At 40.9% G+C, this 23743-nt stretch overlaps 1 protein-coding gene across 1 annotated transcript in view; it reads left to right on the plus strand.

Moving 5' to 3' along the window:
* Window positions 1-23743, plus strand: part of LOC144462512 (sialoadhesin-like) — a 56151-nt gene that overhangs the window by 27987 nt on the left and 4421 nt on the right. The window contains exons 9-21 of the mRNA XM_078166463.1: window positions 4393-4656; window positions 6908-7168; window positions 8701-8961; window positions 10156-10419; window positions 11479-11739; window positions 12494-12754; window positions 13949-14212; window positions 15276-15536; window positions 16291-16554; window positions 17614-17874; window positions 18629-18889; window positions 21725-21988; window positions 23048-23308. Of these exons, the coding sequence (XP_078022589.1) occupies window positions 4393-4656; window positions 6908-7168; window positions 8701-8961; window positions 10156-10419; window positions 11479-11739; window positions 12494-12754; window positions 13949-14212; window positions 15276-15536; window positions 16291-16554; window positions 17614-17874; window positions 18629-18889; window positions 21725-21988; window positions 23048-23308 (3408 nt within the window). The remainder of the gene's footprint in view (window positions 1-4392; window positions 4657-6907; window positions 7169-8700; window positions 8962-10155; window positions 10420-11478; window positions 11740-12493; window positions 12755-13948; window positions 14213-15275; window positions 15537-16290; window positions 16555-17613; window positions 17875-18628; window positions 18890-21724; window positions 21989-23047; window positions 23309-23743) is intronic.

The raw sequence follows: 23743 nt of genomic DNA on the forward strand, positions 1-23743 counted from the left end.
GACGAGGCTGATGAGCAGAGAGTGAAGTCTCTGTAAATATATAGCTTGTGTTCAGAGGCCTGTACTACGAAGCAGGATTTGGAGTTAGCGAGGTAACTTCAGGGTTAACTCTGGGCTTTCAGTACTACGAAGCTGCTTCTCTTTTTACTGGGATAAATCACCGTGGTAACTGATGCTGAGCAGCAGGTTAACTTCAGGGTATCAGATCACAGCCTGTCAACACCCCGACCTCTGACCAATTAGATCACTGAGGAAGAATGAATCCATGAATGAAAGTCCAGAGTCTCAGGTAAAAAAGAGGAGCCTGTATACTGTTATAGGTCAGAATAATCATTTTATTGCTCCAGCATTCTATTTCCAAGTGTTTCAATGTAGAGCTTCTAACAAACAGAGAAACTGTTTACATCACTAAACATGTGATTTTAGCTGCATTTTAACTTATGCAAAGTTCATTTTAGTTGCAGTGACAGTGTTGATATTTTACACTCTGATTCATCACTGCAGCTTAAAATCACATGAGACGCCTGTGTGATGAGAACTAGGATAAAACAGATCATATTCTATTGGTAAAATAATCCACAAACATTTGGGTCAGACAGACCTCATCAGTCATTAACTACTCCTCCACTCTTTACTTCAGCAGCAGAAACAGTCTGGTGTTACTTTAACGTGTTTTATGTGACATATTCAGAGGAGTTTTGTCATCCACCAACTAAATAGTAAAAAAATACTCTATACTAATGTCACATACATATTTTTGGAAAATATTTCCAATATTTCTGCATTTTTCATGATAAGATTACAGAGCACTGTTTACATGGCACATCACTGACATTTTATTGTCTTGTAGCAGCAGTCTCATCTCATATCATATGAAGCAGCCTCCTTCATTCATGGTTCTGATGACATCACTTATAATTAACACCGCGGTCTCTTTCACATGAACACTCTTGTGGCTGGGTATGAAAACACAGAGTTGACTGAACTGGTTAATAACCAGTTTTGTAGTACCTGTTATCCAGACGGCCAGTGTTAGAGTTAGTCAAACCAGAACGGACTGGCTTCATAGTACAGGCCTCAGGTCTTCACTTTGCACTTATCCTGTGATTTTTAAAAGGTTATATCTTGAATAATATAATATAATTAATTTTTATAATATAATTTTCTTCACAGAAATGAATGTGATCCTGAGATATACACCTATTGTATATATATTTTAAAGGTTTTCTTACACCCCTTAAAATCAAGAAAACCCCTAGTGGGTTCAGGACCCCCAGGTTGGGAACCAGTACTAAAGCATCACTTTTCTAAGTTGAATGTTGGATATGATGCTAATCAATAAAACACAATCACTTCTACTTCTTTGATGCATGTCATTGTAGTTGAGAGTTCATCTACAAATGTATGTCATTTTTGAGAGAACAAGATAACATCTACCAAATGCAGAAAATAAGAACCAAACCTTGCTCAACAATTCTGTTATTTGCAGATGTTGGTGTGATGTTTCACTTCTCTGGATGAATAATCTGCCTTGAATGATTTATAACATACAGTAGCAGCCAAGTGTCAATATGTGCTCACACATCTGTTTCCTCTTAATTTTTTTTTCAATCTCAGCACTAATCTCACCAGGGTGAACAGATAGGAAGCAGAACAGGAAAAAAGTACAAGTATAAAAATGCATTACAAAGCATGTGACCAGGAGAAAAAAACAATTCCCCTGTTACATGTTGTTTTTATACATTTTTGCCTTATAAATCATTAAGCAAGAGGTTTTAGTGACAAGTAGTTTTGGGTAATGTGTCTTAATTATCTAACAGATTTCCATATTGAAGAACCTTCATAAAATTTCAGTCTTTGCTCTGTTGTTATGAATCTGATTGTGGTTCCTGATGTGCTCTGTGTTACAGTGATACAGGGTCAGAATGGCTGGGGAGTGACTTACAGTCCTACTAAGATCTGTGCTATAAAAGGATCAACAGTGGAAATACACTGCAGATACACATACCCATCCAGAATATATGGCCGTCAAATTACAGTTGACAAAACATTCTGGTTTACCAAAGTGAATGGACGTGATCCTGTAGATCTGACAACAGACCCACAGTATTCAGGTCGTGTGCAGTATGACTGTGATAAGATTAGGAACAACTGCACTCTGAGAATCACAGACCTGAGAGAGAGCGACTCAGCTGAGTACAAGTTCAGGTTCACAACAAACCAACCCAATGGTTATACTGGTTCACCTGGAGTCACTTTGTCTGTCACAGGTAACATTTTCATTCATATGTTAATTATTTACAAATGTTCAACATCTAGAAAACAATAATATAGATGTGTTTATTTGCATGTGTGTGTGTTGACAGTTTTGTCTAAAATAACATTCCTGTTCCCTCTTCACAAATCCAGGTCTCCAAGTGAGCAGATATAGTTATAGCCTTAAGTGTCAAAGCAGTTGTGTACCTGATCGCCCTTCCTTCATCTGGTACAAAAACGGACAGAAAATTCAGACAGAAGAATCTTCTTATTATTATTATTTAGGCAACTATAATTACAAAGACAGCTATTCTTGTGCTGTAAAAGGATATGAGGATTCCCCCTCTCCTCCAACATGTGAGTTTACTCCACATATATCTATTAACATAACACCATCTAGTGGAGCTGTGTTATTCATGTTTCCTTAATATGGAGATCCCACTTGTGACTCCTCAATGACTGCACTTTAAAAATGATCAGAAGATGATTTTATCTTTCAGGTGCCGATGGTCAAACCTGCAACAGAGTGACGTACACTGACAGAAACATCTGTGCCTCCAAAGGCTCATCAGTGGACATTTCTTGCACTTACAGCAGTTACAAGAATCATGTTGAATCCAAATTCTGGTTCAGTCCTGAACGTAAAGATCAGTGGGGGTATCCCATACAGCCGGCGGACCTTAGTAAAGACTCCCAGTTTGCAGGTCGTGTTCAGGTCATTGACACAGAGAGAGGACGCTCCACCCTGAGAATCACTGACCTGAGAGAGAGCGACTCAGCTGAGTATCACTTCAAATTCACAACACCAAGCTTTGAATGGAGGAGTAGTTTACCTGGTACAACTCTGACTGTCACAGGTAAACACAGACTGATGTAAATACACCAACACGGTACATTTAAAAACACTCAACATGTGGATAAGGATCAATGTGTTTGTGTAATTACTGTTGCAGAAATAAGCAGATACAAATGCTCTCTACCTCTTATAGGAATTAATACTGTTGTGTTGATGTGTATGATATGTACATCCATCATCTGTTTTTTAGACACAGCGATAATATTGTTTCTTGTTCTCATATCCAGCTCTCCAGGTGCAGGTGACCAGAATAACAGTCGGGCAGTCTGTTACCAAGGCAGAGCTGAAGTGTCACAGCAGCTGCAGTCCAGCTGGTCGTCTTTCCTACGTCTGGTTCAAGAATAAAGTGAAAATTACTGGAGTGGAGACGTCTTCTTATAAAGCCTGGTTTGGTTCTAGAGACACCATCTTGTGTGCTATAAGAGGACGCGAGGAGTTCCCCTCTCCTTCAGTGTGTAAGTTTAATCCACTGTGTCAGAACAAAAAAGACACATACGTTCTGACATTACAACACAATTATAATTTCAGACCAAACCTCACTGGAGTCTTCTAAATCTTAATGTAGATGCAGCAGTATTATTTAGAGAAACAGTTAAACGAGTTAAAAATATAAAATATGTTATCAGAGTTTTTTTATTTTTATTTATTTTTTTGTTTGATTTAATTTAGTTTCCAGAGTGGGTTTGCTTTTTTCAGTCTATTTTTTTATTGTTAAAAAAAAATTAGTTTTAGTTTTTAATTCGTTTTTTGATATTATAATATGAGGGGTATTGTCAGGAGGTATGTCAATATATCCACAACACTTTGTGAGAGCAGTGGACTCACAGTTGTGTGGCATCACAATCTAAGTAAACATAAGCACTTTACCAAACTGACAATGATTATAAAGACATTTCCTGTATATCTATCTGACTCAGCAAACATATTATTACGAATCGTGTGAAGTAGAAAACATCTACTCAGGAAGCTTAGGCAGGCTTCTGCATCTGCAATGGGGCTCCAGTCAAAGAGTGACACGGAGCAGGGATATCAGTGGTCTTTGTCCTTTAATTAGCACAGTGATTCTTATATCCAGTATGTAAAGAGAAGAATACGTAGAGTTGTTGAAAACTAATGTTAATGAGTCTAACCTGTGACAGCTCCAGGATCAGAACTCAACAAAGCTGCTGTGACAAATACTAGGGATAATCTTACAAAACAATTACTGCTAAAATAATCTGTTGTCTGTGATAACAGCTTCTATCATCTTTTAAAGTTATTCATGTTCATTTCTCCTCCAGATGCTCCAAAGCTTCCCTCTGTGTCAGTGAGTCCCTCTGCTGAGATAGTGGAGGGCAGTTCAGTGACTCTGACCTGTAGCAGTGATGCTAACCCAGCAGCTAAGTACACGTGGTACAAGAAGACAGTAAACCCCAGACCTCTCAGTGAAGGACCACAGCTCATCTTCAGCTCCATCCAGTCCTCTGACTCTGGACAGTATTACTGCACAGCAGAGAACGAGCTGGGGAGGAGGACGTCTAATGACTTCACCATGGATGTGAAATGTGAGTGAAAAAGCTTATTTAAATATAACATGCAGCTTGAATCTGTCCAGTGTTTGCTGATGATACCTACTCTCTTCAGCTCTACTTTAATTTTCACTTTCATTATCATATAGCTTGAGCTTGATGTAGGCGTGGATGTTTGCAGTCACCTCTCTGTCAGCTCTGCTGCGTTTGTGCAAAGTTTAGGCTCTTCAGTCTACTTCGCAAGTGTTAATGGTGCTTTTTGTGGCTGGCTTTGGATGGTGGTGTCATGTGGCTGTGAGTCACTCATCGGGATGAGGACATCAACTTACCAGTCTGTAAACTGTCCTGCTGCTGACTTCTGCCAGTTACTGTAGCTAAGTCAAAGTTCAGTAAACATCTAGGAAAAAGTAAGAGGAATGGGCCCCAACTGCTCGCCACTGTACAGGCGTTGGAAAAGCAATCTGGACGACCTCCGTGCCACATTATTTTCCAACAGGAGTTCATGAACTGTAAGGTTCCTTATTTCACTGAAACTTGGCTGAATCCTGGACAGTGCCATTCAACCAGGAGGCTCTTTTTCAATATGCTGATCTGACAAAGTAGAGGACTCTGGTGAGAGAAGGAGAGTAGGTGTGTGCTTTACGATGAATAAGGACTGGTGTGTCAGCGGGAATGTGAGGTGCTGTCCTGTTCCTGCTGTGGATCACTGCTATATGCTGTTCAGAAGTGGCTGCAGAGTGGCGCTGCCTGTGTTCGGGAGAAGCAACCATACAGCCATCTTGGAACCATTTGGAAACATGGACAATATCAAAGCAGCAGCTAACAATGTAAAAATTAGGGGTGTCAAATTGTTGCGTTAATTGCGAATAATTAATTACAGCCACATTTAACGCGCTATGTTTTTTGATTGCATTAATCTCATTTTTAATCTCTAACTTTACTGTTTCTGTATGCCACGAGTTGCCTTTTGTAAAATCCGTCTGTAGGCGTACGATTGGGTTTCTTTGTGCTTGAGTTGTGGGAGAGCTGCAACTGCTTGGATTTCGGGACTGTGCCGAAATCTAAGCAGTTGTCCTGAATTCTGAATCCTGCCCTGATTGTCCCGAAAATTACACTAGAGCAGAGTCTGGAGTAGTTATTGCCCGATAAAACATTAAAAACTGATCATGGTGATTGAGTTGTCATGCAGCTCCCACCGGCGGCACATTGGCTGCAGCAGTTCCTACATGAATTATGGGTGTTGTAGTTTGAAGAAGAGAAGACAGTGCAAATGGCAGCCGCAAGGACAGGGAAAGCGCAGGCAGCCACGAGAAGGAGTGATTTGCACGTTGCAGTGCAGCCTCTTGTTCTAACTGTTCAAAACTGTTCTATAAACTGATACAGCTGTAACGAATGTACCAGGTGTCTTTTATTTTGTTAGCTTTTATTTTTTATTAAGTTTAAAGGACAAGTGCACTTACATTGATCACTTCCATGAAATAAAACGAGAAATTGAAAAAGAGGAAAATAATTTAGAAAATTGTTAAAATAAAATTAGGGAACTGATCACAAATGTGTTGTTTCTGTGTGTTTTTACATCTATTGTTGCGTTAATCTGCAGCTATGCTTTTAATGAAGCTGACACGTCATGACAGTCAAGCACTCCCCTGGTGGTCGAGACTGAAGGTTGCAGCACTCTTTATTAGGACTAATCTCAAAAACAATAGAATGTAATGGCTAGGTGTACTGCATCTGTGTTCAAGTGTGTTATTGTTGAAAACAATAATTATGACTTTATAGAACCACTTTTTGTAATATATATCAATCTTTTGATCATCTGCCACAATAATGTAATGAATTTAAATGAAAATACCTCAAGATGGGGTTTTCTCTGCAATTTTGAGATGAGGTTAAAAAAGAGATTAATTAGATCATTTAATTACCGATCATAATTAATTAATCTCTCCATTTTTTTAATCTCTTGACAGCACTAGTAAAAAGACCTTTAAAGGGGAGTAAATTAAAATGCACAAGTTAAAGGAGCTGATGGGATCAAATTTCACTGGAGTTGTATCTCGTATAACTCCATGTGACAAATAAATGATCGATTGATGGATTAGTTCCACATTCACAGTCTGCTGTCATTAACTGAGCAGCTCCAGAAGATTTTAGGTGTTTTATGCAGTTTTGGGACTCAACAGTCACAGATCCATTTGTCAGAGCACCTTCAAAGTCTAAAATACCATATGTTCTTTTGTGGTAACACACCTTTAACCTTGAAAAACCTCTGTTGAAATCTCTCCTCCAGATGCTCCAAGAGTTCCCTCTGTGTCAGTGAATCCCTCTGGTAAAACCATGGAGGGCAGTTCAGTGACTCTGACCTGCAGCAGTGATGCTAACCCAGCAGCTAAAAAGACCTGGTACATGGAAAACCAAAAAGTGCTTCAAGGATCAGATGGTGTATATCAGTTCATGTCCATCAGCTCTGAAGACAGAGGGAAGTACTACTGCACATCTGAGAATCAACATGGACGGATTAACTCTTCATCCATTTTTATAGATGTCCAGTGTAAGTAAAAAGCATGAATACTTAACAGTGTTGTGCACAGACATTTTGTGAGGCAGGTGCTCAAGTGAAAAAAAGTGCACTCGTTCCACAAAATTTGTTTTGCATTTGGGCATGCAGACATTTTCTTGTGTGCTTACAAAGTGCACCCTGTCAGGAAGTTTCTGAAGAGCTCTTGAGGCCAAAGTGCATACAGTACATTTGTGCACAGTAATGAGCAGAGAACATGGTATGTTCCCACAGCAGCAAACTGCATGTCAGATTTGTTTCAATTAATTCTCAGAGCCGTGGTGTGGGAGAATTAAACAATATTTCAAGTTGGGGTTTGGTTTAAAAAAAGTCACGTGGACATGGGGAAGCATCTGCGTCTGTCTCCACTTGCAACGTGCAGTTGGTGAACCAAAATCTGCCAGAGAGTTGGAGGGAGACGATGTGATTTGACGCCAGGCTAGCTTTTGTAAAGCGTAATGTTGGTTTACAGCTTAAGTTAGTCTGGCTGTATTGAGTTGTTTAGATAGTGGTTTAATAGTAGTTTAATTTCACAACAGTGTCAAACAATGCTGAGGCTTAGGGCAAACACTATTGTTACCTGGCTGTCCATGAAGGCAGGTCAGGGAGATGTGATGCTGCTCTGCAGTGCGCTCAATTTGTGTTTGCTAAATGTGGGGACTGTGACAGGGGAAGTTAAAGAGGTAGGTGCAGGTGCTTGACTCAAATGCAGTTATCAGGCATAAAACATGCTTTAAAATGTGAATTGATGCCGTGAGCCAAGTTTAAAAACTAAAATGTAAGTCAGGCGTGTGCCTGATACTTAATACTTTTTTTTTTACTGAGTCAGACAATGAATTTTAAAAAATGTTGTTCTGAAACTTGGCACAAGCTTGAACCCAAGTGCAACTTCGCAGTCGGCAGTAACACAATCCTGGCACAGTGCTGCAACATGGAAGAGGTTCATTACATTATGAGTAGGAGGAAGACTGAATCAGCAACAAGCCTGAGTAAAATCCAAACATGATTACTTCTTATTGTCTTCTTTGTTGAATTTAGGTCTCAGGGAAATGTCTGTCTGTGTCAGATGCCTTATTATGTTAGATACTTTAGCTATTCAAGCAGGTGTGCTCCATCAGTCACGTCTGATAAGCTTCACCACAAGTACAAATACTGTGACACTGAAATTATATACAAGCAGAAAAATGGAAAACTACCTAAGTAATAGGAATATACAGTAATCCCCTGATGGAAGTAAGGTTTGAACAGCTTCCATTTAGGATTCATCCTGACGGTGGCCACTGTGCAGAATCTTAAATGGTTTCACTGTAGCTAGAGGCCACTAAGTTTCTTCACAGATACAGGACATAAGTTTCATGTACAGGTCTGTTAGAGGTCACTGTAGCCTGACAGCTAGCTTTGTAGAGGTGACAACAGCCTGTCTCAGGACTTCTAAAGTAGGTGGATAACACAGTAACCACCTTCTGGCTTTCGCAGTCCATACTTAAAAACAAAGATTGATAAGTTGTCTGTCATTTCTCCTCCAGATGCTCCAAAGCTTCCCTCTGTGTCAGTGAGTCCCTCTGCTGAGATAGTGGAGGGCAGTTCACTGACTCTGACCTGTAGCAGTGATGCTAACCCAGCAGCTAACTACACCTGGTACAAGGAGAACCAAACACAGCATCATGGACCAGAAAACATATATGTTTTCCCCAATATCAGCTTAAAGGACAGCGGGATCTATCACTGCAAGTCTGAGAATAAGTATGGCAAGAACAACTCCACAGCTGTACGCATAGATGTCCAGTGTAAGTACAACATTGGGAGTTCACTTTGACATACATTGTGTTCATGTAGTGGATGTAAACATCTGATGAGCTGAGGGTGGGAGAAACATGGTCTAAAGTAGCATTATGAGGGGTTTAAATGATTCAGATCAAGTCTATCTTAATACTATACTTGCATGCCATTTGTTAATTTTTAAAAGGATTTTGGTCACTGCAATGATTCCTCCTGTCCATGCTGGCCATGAAATGAAATACTTTCATACAGCAGCTACATTGTAAGAAATTGATGGCACAATCCATTTCCAATCCCAAAGTTGAGCTGAAGCTAATATCAGACTTTAGCAGTCACAGTTACACAAATCAACTGTAGCTTTCAAAGTTTCTCTGCTGAGAAAGGTAAAATGTTTGCCCAGGGCTAAGTCACAATCTCAATCCAGTATTCCCACAAAGTGTCCAACCAAGGAGTAGAAGAGTACAACAGAATCTGTGAAAATACTGGATTTAAACATCTGGCTTTGCTCCAAGCTAACGTTTTATCTGTCCATGCAGAAAGTAGACATCTGTGAGATCGAGAAAATGCTTCTGAAGACATTAGATGTAGCTATGGCTAAAAGATTAACATTCTAACTTAACTCCTAAAATTTGCTTAGAACATGAACCACATCACACAGTAACACAGGAAGTGCTGCGGTCACAAATAGGGCCATGGAGGGAAATGTCATGATAGTACGTAGGCTTATTAGGCATATTACTGACAATAAACCCACACAGAACTACCAGGACAAAAATACCTTCTTGTTTAGCCTTATTGAGACATTTTCATTGCTGCAAAGCCGACAGCTTTAATGAGTAATTCACTAAGTTAAAACATGTTAAAACATGATTAAAACATATTAATAGTGTATTTTCACTTAGTGCCATACAGTAGATGCAAATGAATCACTACACAGTTTGTTTGTGACCATGTTGGGAACCTGCAGCACAGCTTCATGATCTCCAGTGAAGAATTAGTAGAAAAGGCATCAGATGAATTATGAAATTGTCTGTTTTTGAATTATATGTTATTTGGTGCCCCTCCCAGTAGGTGACAGTCATAATGATGACCTTGTTTCCCTTAGCTTAAAAACAATTTTTTGAAAACAGAATCTGAATCAGCTTTTAATAGTATGTGTGCACATATTAGGAATTTACTTTTCGATACATTTTGTCCTCCAGATTCTCCAAAGCTTCCCTCTGTGTCAGTGAGTCCCTCTGCTGAGATAGTGGAGGGCAGTTCAGTGACTCTGACCTGTAGCAGTGATGCTAACCCAGCAGCTAAATATACCTGGTACAAGAAGACCGTAAACCCCAGACCTCACAGTGAAGGACCACAGCTTGTCTTCAGCTCCATCCAGTCCTCTGACTCTGGACAGTATTACTGCACAGCAGAGAACGAGCTGAGGAAGATGAGGTCTAATGACTTCACCATGGATGTGAAATGTGAGTGAAAAAGCTTATTTGAATATAACATACAGCTTAAATCTGTCCAGTGTTTGCTGATGATACCTACTCTCTTCAGCTCTACATTTTCACTTTCATTATCATATAGCTTGAGCTTGATGTAGGCGTGGATGTTTGCAGTCACCTCTCTGTCAGCTCTGCTGCGTTTGTGCTAAGTTTAGGCTCTTATGTCTACTTCGCAAGTGTTAGTGGTGCTTTTTGTGGCTGGCTTTGGATGGTGGTGTCGTGTGGCTGTGAGTCACTCATCGGGATGAGAAAAGTTACTCATCAGTCTGTAAACTGTCCTGCTGCTGACTTCTGCCAGTTACTGTAGCTAAGTCAAAGTTCAGTAAACATCTAGGAAAAAGTAAGAGGAATGGGCCCCAGCTGCTCGCCACTGTACAGGCGTTGGAAAAGCAATCTGGACGACCTCCGTGCCATATTATTTTCCAACAGGAGTTCATGAACTGTAAGGTTCATTATTTCACAGAAACTTGGCTGAATCCTGGACAGCGCCATTCAACCAGGAGGCTCTTTTTCAATATGCTGATCTGACAAAGTAGAGGACTCTGGTGAGAGAAGGAGAGTAGGTGTGTGCTTTACAGTGAATAAGGACTGGTGTGTCAGCGGGAATGTGAGGTGCTGTCCTGTTCCTGCTGTGGATCACTGCTCGGGAGAAGCAACCATACAGCCATCTTGGAACCATTTGGAAACATGGACAATATCAAAGCAGCAGCTAACGATGTAAAAAGACCTTTAAAAGGGACTAAATTAAAGTGCACAAGTTAAAGGAGCTGATGGGATCACATTTCACTGGAGTTGTATCTCGTGTAACTCCACGTGACAAATAAATGATCGATTGATGGATTAGTTCCACATTCACAGTCTGCTGTCATTAACTGAGCAGCTCCAGAAGATTTTAGGTGTTTTATGCAGTTTTGGGACTCAACAGTCACACATCCATTTGTCAGGGCACCTTCAAAGTCTAAAATACCATATGTTCTTTTGTGGTAACACACCTTTAACCTTGAAAAACCTCTGTTGAAATCTCTCCTCCAGATGCTCCAAGAGTTCCCTCTGTGTCAGTGAATCCCTCTGGTAAAATCATGGAGGGCAGTTCAGTGACTCTGACCTGCAGCAGTGATGCTAACCCAGCAGCTAAAAAGACCTGGTACATGGAGAACCAAAAAGTGCTTCAAGGATCAGATGGTGTATATCAGTTCATGTCCATCAGCTCTGAAGACAGAGGGAAGTACTACTGCACATCTGAGAATCAACATGGACGGATTAACTCTTCATCCATTTTTATAGATGTCCAGTGTAAGTAAAAAGCATCAATACTTATTATGTTTTACAATGAGTCAAATGATGGATTCAAAAAAATGTTGTTGTGAAACTTGGCACAAGCTTGAACCCGAGTGCAACTTCACAGTCAGCAGTAACACAATCCTGGCACAGTGCTGCAACATGGAAGAGGTTCATTACATTATGAGTAGGAGGAAGACTGAATCAGCAACAAGCCTGAGTAAAATCCAAACATGAGTACTTCTTATTGTCTTCTTTGTTGAATTTAGGTCTCAGGGAAATGTCTGTCTGTGTCAGATGCCTTATTATGTTAGATACTTTAGCTATTCAAGCAGGTGTGCTCCATCAGTCACGTCTGATAAGCTTCACCACAAGTACAAATACTGTGACACTGAAATTATATACAAGCAGAAAAATGGAAAACTACCTAAGTAATAGGAATATACAGTAATCCCCTGATGGAAGTAAGGTTTGAACAGCTTCCATTTAGGATTCATCCTGACGGTGGCCACTGTGCAGAATCTTAAATGGTTTCACTGTAGCTAGAAGCCACTAAGTTTCTTCACAGATACAGGACATAAGTTTCATGTACAGGTCTGTTAGAGGTCACTGTAGCCTGACAGCTAGCTTTGTAGAGGTGACAACAGCCTGTCTCAGGACTTCTAAAGTAGGTGGATAACACAGTAACCGCCTTCTGGCTTTGGCAGTCCATACTTAAAAACTGGTGTGTAAACAAAGATTGATAAGTTGTCTGTCATTTCTCCTCCAGATGCTCCAAAGCTTCCCTCTGTGTCAGTGAGTCCCTCTGCTGAGATAGTGGAGGGCAGTTCAGTGACTCTGACCTGTAGCAGTGATGCTAACCCAGCAGCTAAATATACCTGGTACAAGGAGAACCAAACACTGCATCATGGACCAGAAAACATATATGTTTTCCCCAATATCAGCTTAAAGGACAGCGGGATCTATCACTGCAAGTCTGAGAATAAGTATGGCAAGAACAACTCCACAGCTGTTCACATAGATGTCCAATGTAAGTACAACTTTGGGAATTCACTTTGACATACATTGTGTTCATGTAGTGGATGTAAACATCTGATGAGCTGAGGGTGGGAGAAACATGGTCTAAAGTAGCATTATGAGGGGTTTAAATGATTCAGATCAAGTCTATCTTAATACTATACTTGCATGCCATTTGTTAATTTTAAAAAGGATTTTGGTCACTGCAATGATTCCTCCTGTCCATGCTGGCCATGACATGAAATACTTTCATACAGCAGCTACATTGTAAGAAATTGATGGCACAATCCATTTCCAATCCCAAAGTTGAGCTGAAGCTAATATCAGACTTTAGCAGTCACAGTTACACAAATCAACTGTAGCTTTCAAAGTTTCTCTGCTGAGAAAGGTAAAATGTTTGCCCAGGGCTAAGTCACAATCTCAATCCAGTATTCCCACAAAGTGTCCAACCAAGGAGTAGAAGAGTACAGCAGAATCTGTGAAAATACTGGATTTAAACATCTGGCTTTGCTCCGAGCTAACGTTTTATCTGTCCATGCAGAAAGTAGACATCTATGAAATCGAGAAAATGCTTCTGAAGACATAAGATGTAGCTATGGCTAAAAGATTAACATTCTAACTTAACTCCTAAAATTTGCTTGGAACATGAACCACATCACACAGTAACACAGGAAGTGCTGCGGTCACAAATAGGGCCATGGAGGGAAATGTCATGATAGTATGTAGGCTTATTAGGCATATTACTGACAATAAACCCACACTGAACTACCAGGACAAAAATACCTACTTGTTTAGCCTTACTGAGACATTTTCATTGCTGCAAAGCCGACAGCTTTAATGAGTAATTCACTAAGTTAAAACATGTTAAAACATGATTAAAACATATTAATAGTGTATTTTCACTTAGTGCCATACAGTAGATGCAAATGAATCACTACACAGTTTGTCTGTGACCATGTTGGGAACCTGCAGCACAGCTTCATGATCTCCAGTGAAGAATTAGTAGAAAAGGCATCAGATGAATTATGAAATTGTCTGTTTTTGAATTATATGTTATTTGGTGCCCCTCCCAGTAGGTGGCAGTCATAATGATGACCTTGTTTCCCTTAGCTTAAAAACAATTTTTTGAAAACAGAATCTGAATCAGCTTTTAATAGTATGTGTGCACATATTAGGAATTTACTTTTCGATACATTTTGTCCTCCAGATGCTCCAAAGCTTCCCTCTGTGTCAGTGAGTCCTTCTGCTGAGATAGTGGAGGGCAGTTCAGTGACTCTGACCTGTCGCAGTGATGCTAACCCAGCAGCTAAATACACCTGGTACAAGGAGAATGTAAACCTCAAACCTCCCAGTGAAGAACCACAGCTTGTCTTCAGCTCCATCCAGTCCTCTGACTCTGGACAGTATTACTGCACAGCAGAGAACAAGCTGGGGAGGAGGACATCTAATGACTTCACCATGGATGTGAAATGTGAGTGAAAAAGCTTATTTGAATATAACATACAGCTTAAATCTGTCCAGTGTTTGCTGATGATACCTACTCTCTTCAGCTCTACTTTAATTTTCACTTTCATTATCATATAGCTTGAGCTTGATGTAGGCGTGGGTGTTTGCAGTCACCTCTCTGTCAGCTCTGCTGCGTTTGTGCAAAGTTTAGGCTCTTATGTCTACTTCACAAGTGTTAGTGGTGCTTTTTGTGGCTGGCTTTGGATGGTGGTGTCGTGTGGCTGCGAGTCACTCATCAGGATGAGGACATCAACTTACCAGTCTGTAAACTGTCCTGCTACTGACTTCTGCCAGTTACTGTAGCTAAGTCAAAGTTCAGTAAACATCTAGGAAAAAGTAAGAGGAATGGGCCCCAACTGCTCGCCACTGTACAGGCGTTGGAAAAGCAATCTGGACGACCTCCGTGCCATATTATTTTCCAACAAGATTTCATGAACTGTAAGGTTCATTATTTCACCGAAACTTGGCTGAATCCTGGACAGCGCCATTCAACCAGGAGGCTCTTTTTCAATATGCTGATCTGACAAAGTAGAGGACTCTGGTGAGAGAAGGAGAGTAGGTGTGTGCTTTACAGTGAATAAGGACTGGTGTGTCAGCGGGAATGTGAGGTGCTGTCCTGTTCCTGCTGTGGATCACTGCTCGGGAGAAGCAACCATACAGCCATCTTGGAACCATTTGGAAACATGGACAATAACAAAGCAGCAGCTAACAATGTAAAAAGACCTTTAAAAGGGACTAAATTAAAGTGCACAAGTTAAAGGAGCTGATGGGATCACATTTCACTGGAGTTGTATCTCGTATAACTCCACGTGACAAATAAATGATCGATTGATGGATTAGTTCCACATTCACAGTCTGCTGTCATTAACTGAGCAGCTCCAGAAGATTTTAGGTGTTTTATGCAGTTTTGGGACTCAACAGTCACACATCCATTTGTCAGGGCACCTTCAAAGTCTAAAATACCATATGTTCTTTTGTGGTAACACACCTTTAACCTTGAAAAACCTCTGTTGAAATCTCTCCTCCAGATGCTCCAAGAGTTCCCTCTGTGTCAGTGAATCCCTCTGGTAAAATCATGGAGGGCAGTTCAGTGACTCTGACCTGCAGCAGTGAAGCTAACCCAGCAGCTAAAAAGACCTGGTACATGGAAAACCAAAAAGTGCTTCAAGGATCAGACGGTGTATATCAGTTCATGTCCATCAGCTCTGAAGACAGAGGGAAGTACTACTGCACATCTGAGAATCAACATGGACGGATTAACTCTTCATCCATTTTCATAGATGTCCAGTGTAAGTAAAAAGCATCAATACTTATTATGTTTTACAATGAGTCAAATGATGGATTCAAAAAAATGTTGTTGTGAAACTTGGCACAAGCTTGAACCCGAGTGCAACTTCACAGTCAGCAGTAACACAATCCTGGCACAGTGCTGCAACATGGAAGAGGTTCATTACATTATGAGTAGGAGGAAGACTGAATCAGCAACAAGCCTGAGTAAAATCCAAACACGAGTACTTCTTATTGTCTTCTTTGTTGAATTTAGGTCTCAGGGAAATGTCTGTCTGTGTCAGATGCCTTATTATGTTAGATACTTTAGCTATTCAAGCAGGTGTGCTCCATCAGTCATGTCTGATAAGCTTCACCACACGTACAAATACTGTGACACTGAAATTATATACAAGCAGAAAAATGGAAAACTACCTAAGTAATAGGAATATACAGTAATCCCCTGATGGAAGTAAGGTTTGAACAGCTTCCATTTAGGATTCATCCTGACGGTGGCCACTGTGCAGAATCTTAAATGGTTTCACTGTAGCTAGAGGCTACTAAGTTTCTTCACAGATACATGACATAAGTTTCATGTACAGGTCTGTTAGAGGTCACTGTAGCCTGACAGCTAGCTTTGTAGAGGTGACAACAGCCTGTCTCAGGACTTCTAAAGTAGGTGGATAACACAGTAACCACCTTCTGGCTTTGGCAGTCCATACTTAAAAACTGGTGTGTAAACAAAGATTGATAAGTTGTCTGTCATTTCTCCTCCAGATGCTCCAAAGCTTCCCTCTGTGTCAGTGAGTCCCTCTGCTGAGATAGTGGAGGGCAGTTCAGTGACTCTGACCTGTAGCAGTGATGCTAACCCAGCAGCTAAATATACCTGGTACAAGAAGACCGTAAACCCCAGACCTCTCAGTGAAGGACCACAGCTTGTCTTCAGCTCCATCCAGTCCTCTGACTCTGGACAGTATTACTGCACAGCAGAGAACGAGCTGAGGAAGATGAGGTCTAATGACTTCACCATGGATGTGAAATGTGAGTGAAAAAGCTTATTTGAATATAACATACAGCTTAAATCTGTCCAGTGTTTGCTGATGATACCTACTCTCTTCAGCTCTACATTTTCACTTTCATTATCATATAGCTTGAGCTTGATGTAGGCGTGGATGTTTGCAGTCACCTCTCTGTCAGCTCTGCTGCGTTTGTGCTAAGTTTAGGCTCTTATGTCTACTTCGCAAGTGTTAGTGGTGCTTTTTGTGGCTGGCTTTGGATGGTGGTGTCGTGTGGCTGCGAGTCACTCATCGGGATGAGAAAAGTTACTCATCAGTCTGTAAACTGTCCTGCTGCTGACTTTTGCCAGTTACTGTAGCTAAGTCAAAGTTCAGTAAACATCTAGGAAAAAGTAAGAGGAATGGGCCCCAGCTGCTCGCCACTGTACAGGCGTTGGAAAAGCAATCTGGACGACCTCCGTGCCATATTATTTTCCAACAGGAGTTCATGAACTGTAAGGTTCATTATTTCACAGAAACTTGGCTGAATCCTGGACAGCGCCATTCAACCAGGAGGCTCTTTTTCAATATGCTGATCTGACAAAGTAGAGGACTCTGGTGAGAGAAGGAGAGTAGGTGTGTGCTTTACAGTGAATAAGGACTGGTGTGTCAGCGGGAATGTGAGGTGCTGTCCTGTTCCTGCTGTGGATCACTGCTCGGGAGAAGCAACCATACAGCCATCTTGGAACCATTTGGAAACATGGACAATATCAAAGCAGCAGCTAACGATGTAAAAAGACCTTTAAAAGGGACTAAATTAAAGTGCACAAGTTAAAGGAGCTGATGGGATCACATTTCACTGGAGTTGTATCTCGTGTAACTCCACGTGACAAATAAATGATCGATTGATGGATTAGTTCCACATTCACAGTCTGCTGTCATTAACTGAGCAGCTCCAGAAGATTTTAGGTGTTTTATGCAGTTTTGGGACTCAACAGTCACACATCCATTTGTCAGGGCACCTTCAAAGTCTAAAATACCATATGTTCTTTTGTGGTAACACACCTTTAACCTTGAAAAACCTCTGTTGAAATCTCTCCTCCAGATGCTCCAAGAGTTCCCTCTGTGTCAGTGAATCCCTCTGGTAAAATCATGGAGGGCAGTTCAGTGACTCTGACCTGCAGCAGTGAAGCTAACCCAGCAGCTAAAAAGACCTGGTACATGGAAAACCAAAAAGTGCTTCAAGGATCAGATGGTGTATATCACTTCATGTCCATCAGCTCTGAAGACAGAGGGAAGTACTACTGCACATCTGAGAATCAACATGGACGGATTAACTCTTCATCCATTTTTATAGATGTCCAGTGTAAGTAAAAAGCATCAATACTTATTATGTTTTACAATGAGTCAAATGATGGATTCAAAAAAATGTTGTTGTGAAACTTGGCACAAGCTTGAACCCGAGTGCAACTTCACAGTCAGCAGTAACATAATCCTGGCACAGTGCTGCAACATGGAAGAGGTTCATTACATTATTAGTAGGAGGAAGACTGAATCAGCAACAAGCCTGAGTAAAATCCAAACATGAGTACTTCTTATTGTCTTCTTTGTTGAATTTAGGTCTCAGGGAAATGTCTGTCTGTGTCAGATGCCTTATTATGTTAGATACTTTAGCTATTCAAGCAGGTGTGCTCCATCAGTCACGTCTGATAAGCTTCACCACAAGTACAAATACTGTGACACTGAAATTATATACAAGCAGAAAAATGGAAAACTACCTAAGTAATAGGAATATACAGTAATCCCCTGATGGAAGTAAGGTTTGAACAGCTTCCATTTAGGATTCATCCTGACGGTGGCCACTGTGCAGAATCTTAAATGGTTTCACTGTAGCTAGAGGCCACTAAGTTTCTTCACAGATACAGGACATAAGTTTCATGTACAGGTCTGTTAGAGGTCACTGTAGCCTGACAGCTAGCTTTGTAGAGGTGACAACAGCCTGTCTCAGGACTTCTAAAGTAGGTGGATAACACAGTAACCACCTTCTGGCTTTGGCAGTCCATACTTGAAAACTGGTGTGTAAACAAAGATTGATAAGATGTCTGTCATTTCTCCTCCAGATGCTCCAAAGCTTCCCTCTGTGTCAGTGAGTCCCTCTGCTGAGATAGTGGAGGGCAGTTCACTGACTCTGACCTGTAGCAGTGATGCTAACCCAGCAGCTAAATATACCTGGTACAAGGAGAACCAAACACTGCATCATGGACCAGAAAACATATATGTTTTCCCCAATATCAGTTTAAAGAACAGCGGGATCTATCACTGCAAGTCTGAGAATAAGTATGGCAAGAACAACTCCACAGCTGTTCACATAGATGTCCAGTGTAAGTACAACTTTGGGAATTCACTTTGACATACATTGTGTTCATGTAGTGGATGTAAACATCTGATGAGCTGAGGGTGGGAGAAACATGGTCTAAAGTAGCATTATGAGGGGTTTAAATGATTCAGATCAAGTCTATCTTAATACTATACTTGCATGCCATTTGTTAATTTTAAAAAGGATTTTGGTCACTGCAATGATTCCTCCTGTCCATGCTGGCCATGAAATGAAATACTTTCATACAGCAGCTACATTATAAGAAATGGATGGCACAATCCATTTCCAATCCCAAAGTTGAGCTGAAGCTAATATCAGACTTTAGCAGTCACAGTTACACAAATCAACTGTAGCTTCCAAAGTTTCTCTGCTGAGAAAGGTAAAATGTTTGCCCAGGGCTAAGTCACAATCTCAATCCAGTATTCCCACAAAGTGTCCGACCAAGGAGTAGAAGAGTACAACAGAATCTGTGAAAATACTGGATTTAAACATCTGGCTTTGCTCCAAGCTAACGTTTTATCTGTCCATGCAGAAAGTAGACATCTGTGAGATCGAGAAAATGCTTCTGAAGACATTAGATGTAGCTATGGCTAAAAGATTAACATTCTAACTTAACTCCTAAAATTTGCTTAGAACATGAACCACATCACACAGTAACACAGGAAGTGCTGCGGTCACAAATAGGGCCATGGAGGGAAATGTCATGATAGTACGTAGGCTTATTAGGCATATTACTGACAATAAACCCACACAGAACTACCAGGACAAAAATACCTTCTTGTTTAGCCTTATTGAGACATTTTCATTGCTGCAAAGCCGACAGCTTTAATGAGTAATTCACTAAGTTAAAACATGTTAAAACATGATTAAAACATATTAATAGTGTATTTTCACTTAGTGCCATACAGTAGATGCAAATGAATCACTACACAGTTTGTTTGTGACCATGTTGGGAACCTGCAGCACAGCTTCATGATCTCCAGTGAAGAATTAGTAGAAAAGGCATCAGATGAATTATGAAATTGTCTGTTTTTGAATTACAGTCAGGTCCATAATTATTTGGACAATGATACACATGTCATCATTTTGGCTCTGTACACCACCACAATGGGTTTTAAATGAAACAATAAATACCTGCTTAAAGTGCAGACTCTCAGCTTTCATTTAAGGCTTTTTTCAAAAATGTAGTATGAACCGTGTAGGAATTACAACCATTTCTTCACACAGTCCCCCGACTTTAAGGGCTCATAAGTATTTGGACAAACTAACATAATCATCAATTTAACAGTCAGTTTTAATACTTGGTTGCAAATCCTTTACAGTCAATGACTGCCTGAAGTGTTGGACACATAGACATCACCAGATGCTGGGTTTCTTCCCTGGTGATGCTCTGCCAGCCCTTTACTGCAGCCGTCTGCACTTCCTGCTTGTGTTTTGGGTGTTTTGCCCTCAGTTTTGGCTTCAGCAAGAGAAACGCATGCTCAGTTGGATTCAGGTCAGATGATATGACTTGGCCATTGCAGAACATTCCACTTCTTTGCCTTAAAAATGTCTTTGGTTGCTTTTGCAATATGCTTCAGGTCATTGTCCATCTGCACTGTGAAGCATCGTCCAATGAGTTTTGAAGCATTTGGTTGAATCTGAGCAGATAATGGTGCCCCAAACACTTCAGCTTTCATCCTGCTGCTCTTGTAAGCAAGACAAGACTTCACTAGAATAAATACCGAGGGTTTATCACAAGATGCAAACCATTGGTTAGCCTTAAAAATGGAAGGCCAGATTAGAGTTTGTCAAAAACCATCTAAAAAGCCTGTACAGTTGTGGAACAGCATACTATGGACAGATAAAACAAAGATCAACTACCAGAATGATGCGAAGACAAGAGAAGGAAGAAGGGAAGGAACTGCTCATGATCCAAAGCACACCACCTCATCAGTGAAGCATGGTGGAGGTACTGTTATGTCATGGCCATGTATGGCTGCCAGTGGAAATGGTTCTCCTGTATTTATTGATGATGTGACTGCTGACAAGAGCAGCAGGATGAAAGCTGAAGTGTTTGGGGCTACATTATCTGCTCAGATTCAACCAAATGCTTCAAAACTCATTGGACGATGCTTCACAGTGCAGATGGACATTGACCTGAAGCATACTGCAAAAGCAACCAAAGACATTTTTAAGGCAAAGAAGTGGAATGTTCTGCAATGGCCAAGTCATATCATCTGACCTGAATCCAACTGAACATGTGTTTCTCTTGCTGAAGCTAAAACTGAGGGCAAAACACCCAAAACACAAGCAGGAAGTGCAGATGGCTGCAGTAAAGGGCTGGCAGAGCATCACCAGGGAAGAAACCCAGCATCTGGTGATGTCTATGTGTCCAACACTTCAGGCAGTCATTGACTGTAAAGGATTTGCAACCAAGTATTAAAACTGACTGTTTAATTGATGATTATGTTAGTTTGTCCAAATACTTATGAGCCCTTAAAGTCGGGGGACTGTGTGAAGAAATGGTTGTAATTCCTACATGGTTCATACTACATTTTTGAAAAAAGCCTTAAATGAAAGCTGAGAGTCTGCACTTTAAGCAGGTATTCATTGTTTCATTTAAAACCCATTGTGGTGGTGTACAGAGCCAAAATGATGACAAGTGTATCATTGTCCAAATAATTATGGACCTGGCTGTATATGTTATTTGGTGCCCCTCCCAGTAGGTGGCAGTCATAATGATGACCTTGTTTCCCTTAGCTTAAAAACAATTTTTTGAAAACAGAATCTGAATCAGCTTTTAATAGTATGTGTGCACATATTAGGAATTTACTTTTCGATACATTTTGTCCTCCAGATGCTCCAAAGCTTCCCTCTGTGTCAGTGAGTCCCTCTGCTGAGATAGTGGAGGGCAGTTCACTGACTCTGACCTGTAGCAGTGATGCTAACCCAGCAGCTAAATATACCTGGTACAAGAAGACAGTAAACCCCAGACCTCACAGTGAAGAACCACAGCTCGTCTTCAGCTCCATCCAGTCCTCTGACTCTGGACAGTATTACTGCACAGCAGAGAACAAGCTGGGGAGGAGGACATCTAATGACTTCACCATGGATGTGAAATGTGAGTGAAAAAGCTTATTTGAACATAACATACAGCTTAAATCTGTCCAGTGTTTGCTGATGATACCTACTCTCTTCAGCTCTACATTTTCACTTTCATTATCATATAGCTTGAGCTTGATGTAGGCGTGGGTGTTTGCAGTCACCTCTCTGTCAGCTCTGCTGCGTTTGTGCAAAGTTTAGGCTCTTATGTCTACTTCGCAAGTGTTAGTGGTGCTTTTTGTGGCTGGCTTTGGATGGTGGTGTCGTGTGGCTGTGAGTCACTCATCGGGATGAGAAAAGTTACTCATCAGTCTGTAAACTGTCCTACTGCTGACTTCTGCCAGTTACTGTAGCTAAGTCAAAGTTCAGTAAACATCTAGGAAAAAGTAAGAGGAATGGGCCCCAGCTGCTCGCCACTGTACAGGCGTTGGAAAAGCAATCTGGACGACCTCCGTGCCATATTATTTTCCAACAGGATTTCATGAACTATAAGGTTCCTTATTTCACTGAAACTTGGCTGAATCCTGGACAGCGCCATTCAACCAGGAGGCTCTTTTTCAATATGCTGATCTGACAAAGTAGAGGACTCTGGTGAGAGAAGGAGAGTAGGTGTGTGCTTTACAGTGAATAAGGACTGGTGTGTCAGCGGGAATGTGAGGTGCTGTCCTGTTCCTGCTGTGGATCACTGCTCGGGAGAAGCAACCATACAGCCATCTTGGAACCATTTGGAAACATGGACAATAACAAAGCAGCAGCTAACAATGTAAAAAGACCTTTAAAAGGGACTAAATTAAAGTGCACAAGTTAAAGGAGCTGATGGGATCACATTTCACTGGAGTTGTATCTCGTATAACTCCATGTGACAAATAAATGATCGATTGATGGATTAGTTCCACATTCACAGTCTGCTGTCATTAACTGAGCAACTCCAGAAGATTTTAGGTGTTTTATGCAGTTTTGGGACTCAACAGTCACACATCCATTTGTCAGAGCACCTTCAAAGTCTAAAATACCATATGTTCTTTTGTGGTAACACACCTTTAACCTTGAAAAACCTCTGTTGAAATCTCTCCTCCAGATGCTCCAAGAGTTCCCTCTGTGTCAGTGAATCCCTCTGGTAAAGTCATGGAGGGCAGTTCAGTGACTCTGACCTGCAGCAGTGAAGCTAACCCAGCAGCTAAAAAGACCTGGTACATGGAAAACCAAAAAGTGCTTCAAGGATCAGACGGTGTATATCAGTTCATGTCCATCAGCTCTGAAGACAGAGGGAAGTACTACTGCACATCTGAGAATCAACATGGACGGATTAACTCTTCATCCATTTTTATAGATGTCCAGTGTAAGTAAAAAGCATGAATACTTACCAGTGTTGTGCACAGACATTTTGTGAGGCAGGTGCTCAAGTGAAAAAAAGTGCACTCGTTCCACAAAATTTGTTTTGCATTTGGGCATGCAGACATTTTCTTGTGTGCTTACAAAGTGCACCCTGCCAGGAAGTTTCTGAAGAGCTCTTGAGGCCAAAGTGCATACAGTACATTTGTGCACAGTCATGAGCAGAGAACAGACGTGTGCAGCGGCTGCAGCTTCGCGCTCCCCCTCTGCGCTCTATGCGCATGGTATGTTCCCACAGCAGCAAACTGCATGTCAGATTTGTTTCAATTAATTCTCAGAGCTGTGGTGTGGGAGATTGAAACAATATTTCAAGTTGGGGTTTGGTTTAAAAAAAGTCACGTGGACATGGGGAAGCATCTGCGTCTGTCTCCACTTTCAACGT

Source organism: Epinephelus lanceolatus, chromosome 3 (genome assembly GCF_041903045.1).
Source record: "Epinephelus lanceolatus isolate andai-2023 chromosome 3, ASM4190304v1, whole genome shotgun sequence".
Taxonomy (NCBI): Eukaryota; Metazoa; Chordata; class Actinopteri; order Perciformes; family Serranidae; genus Epinephelus; species Epinephelus lanceolatus.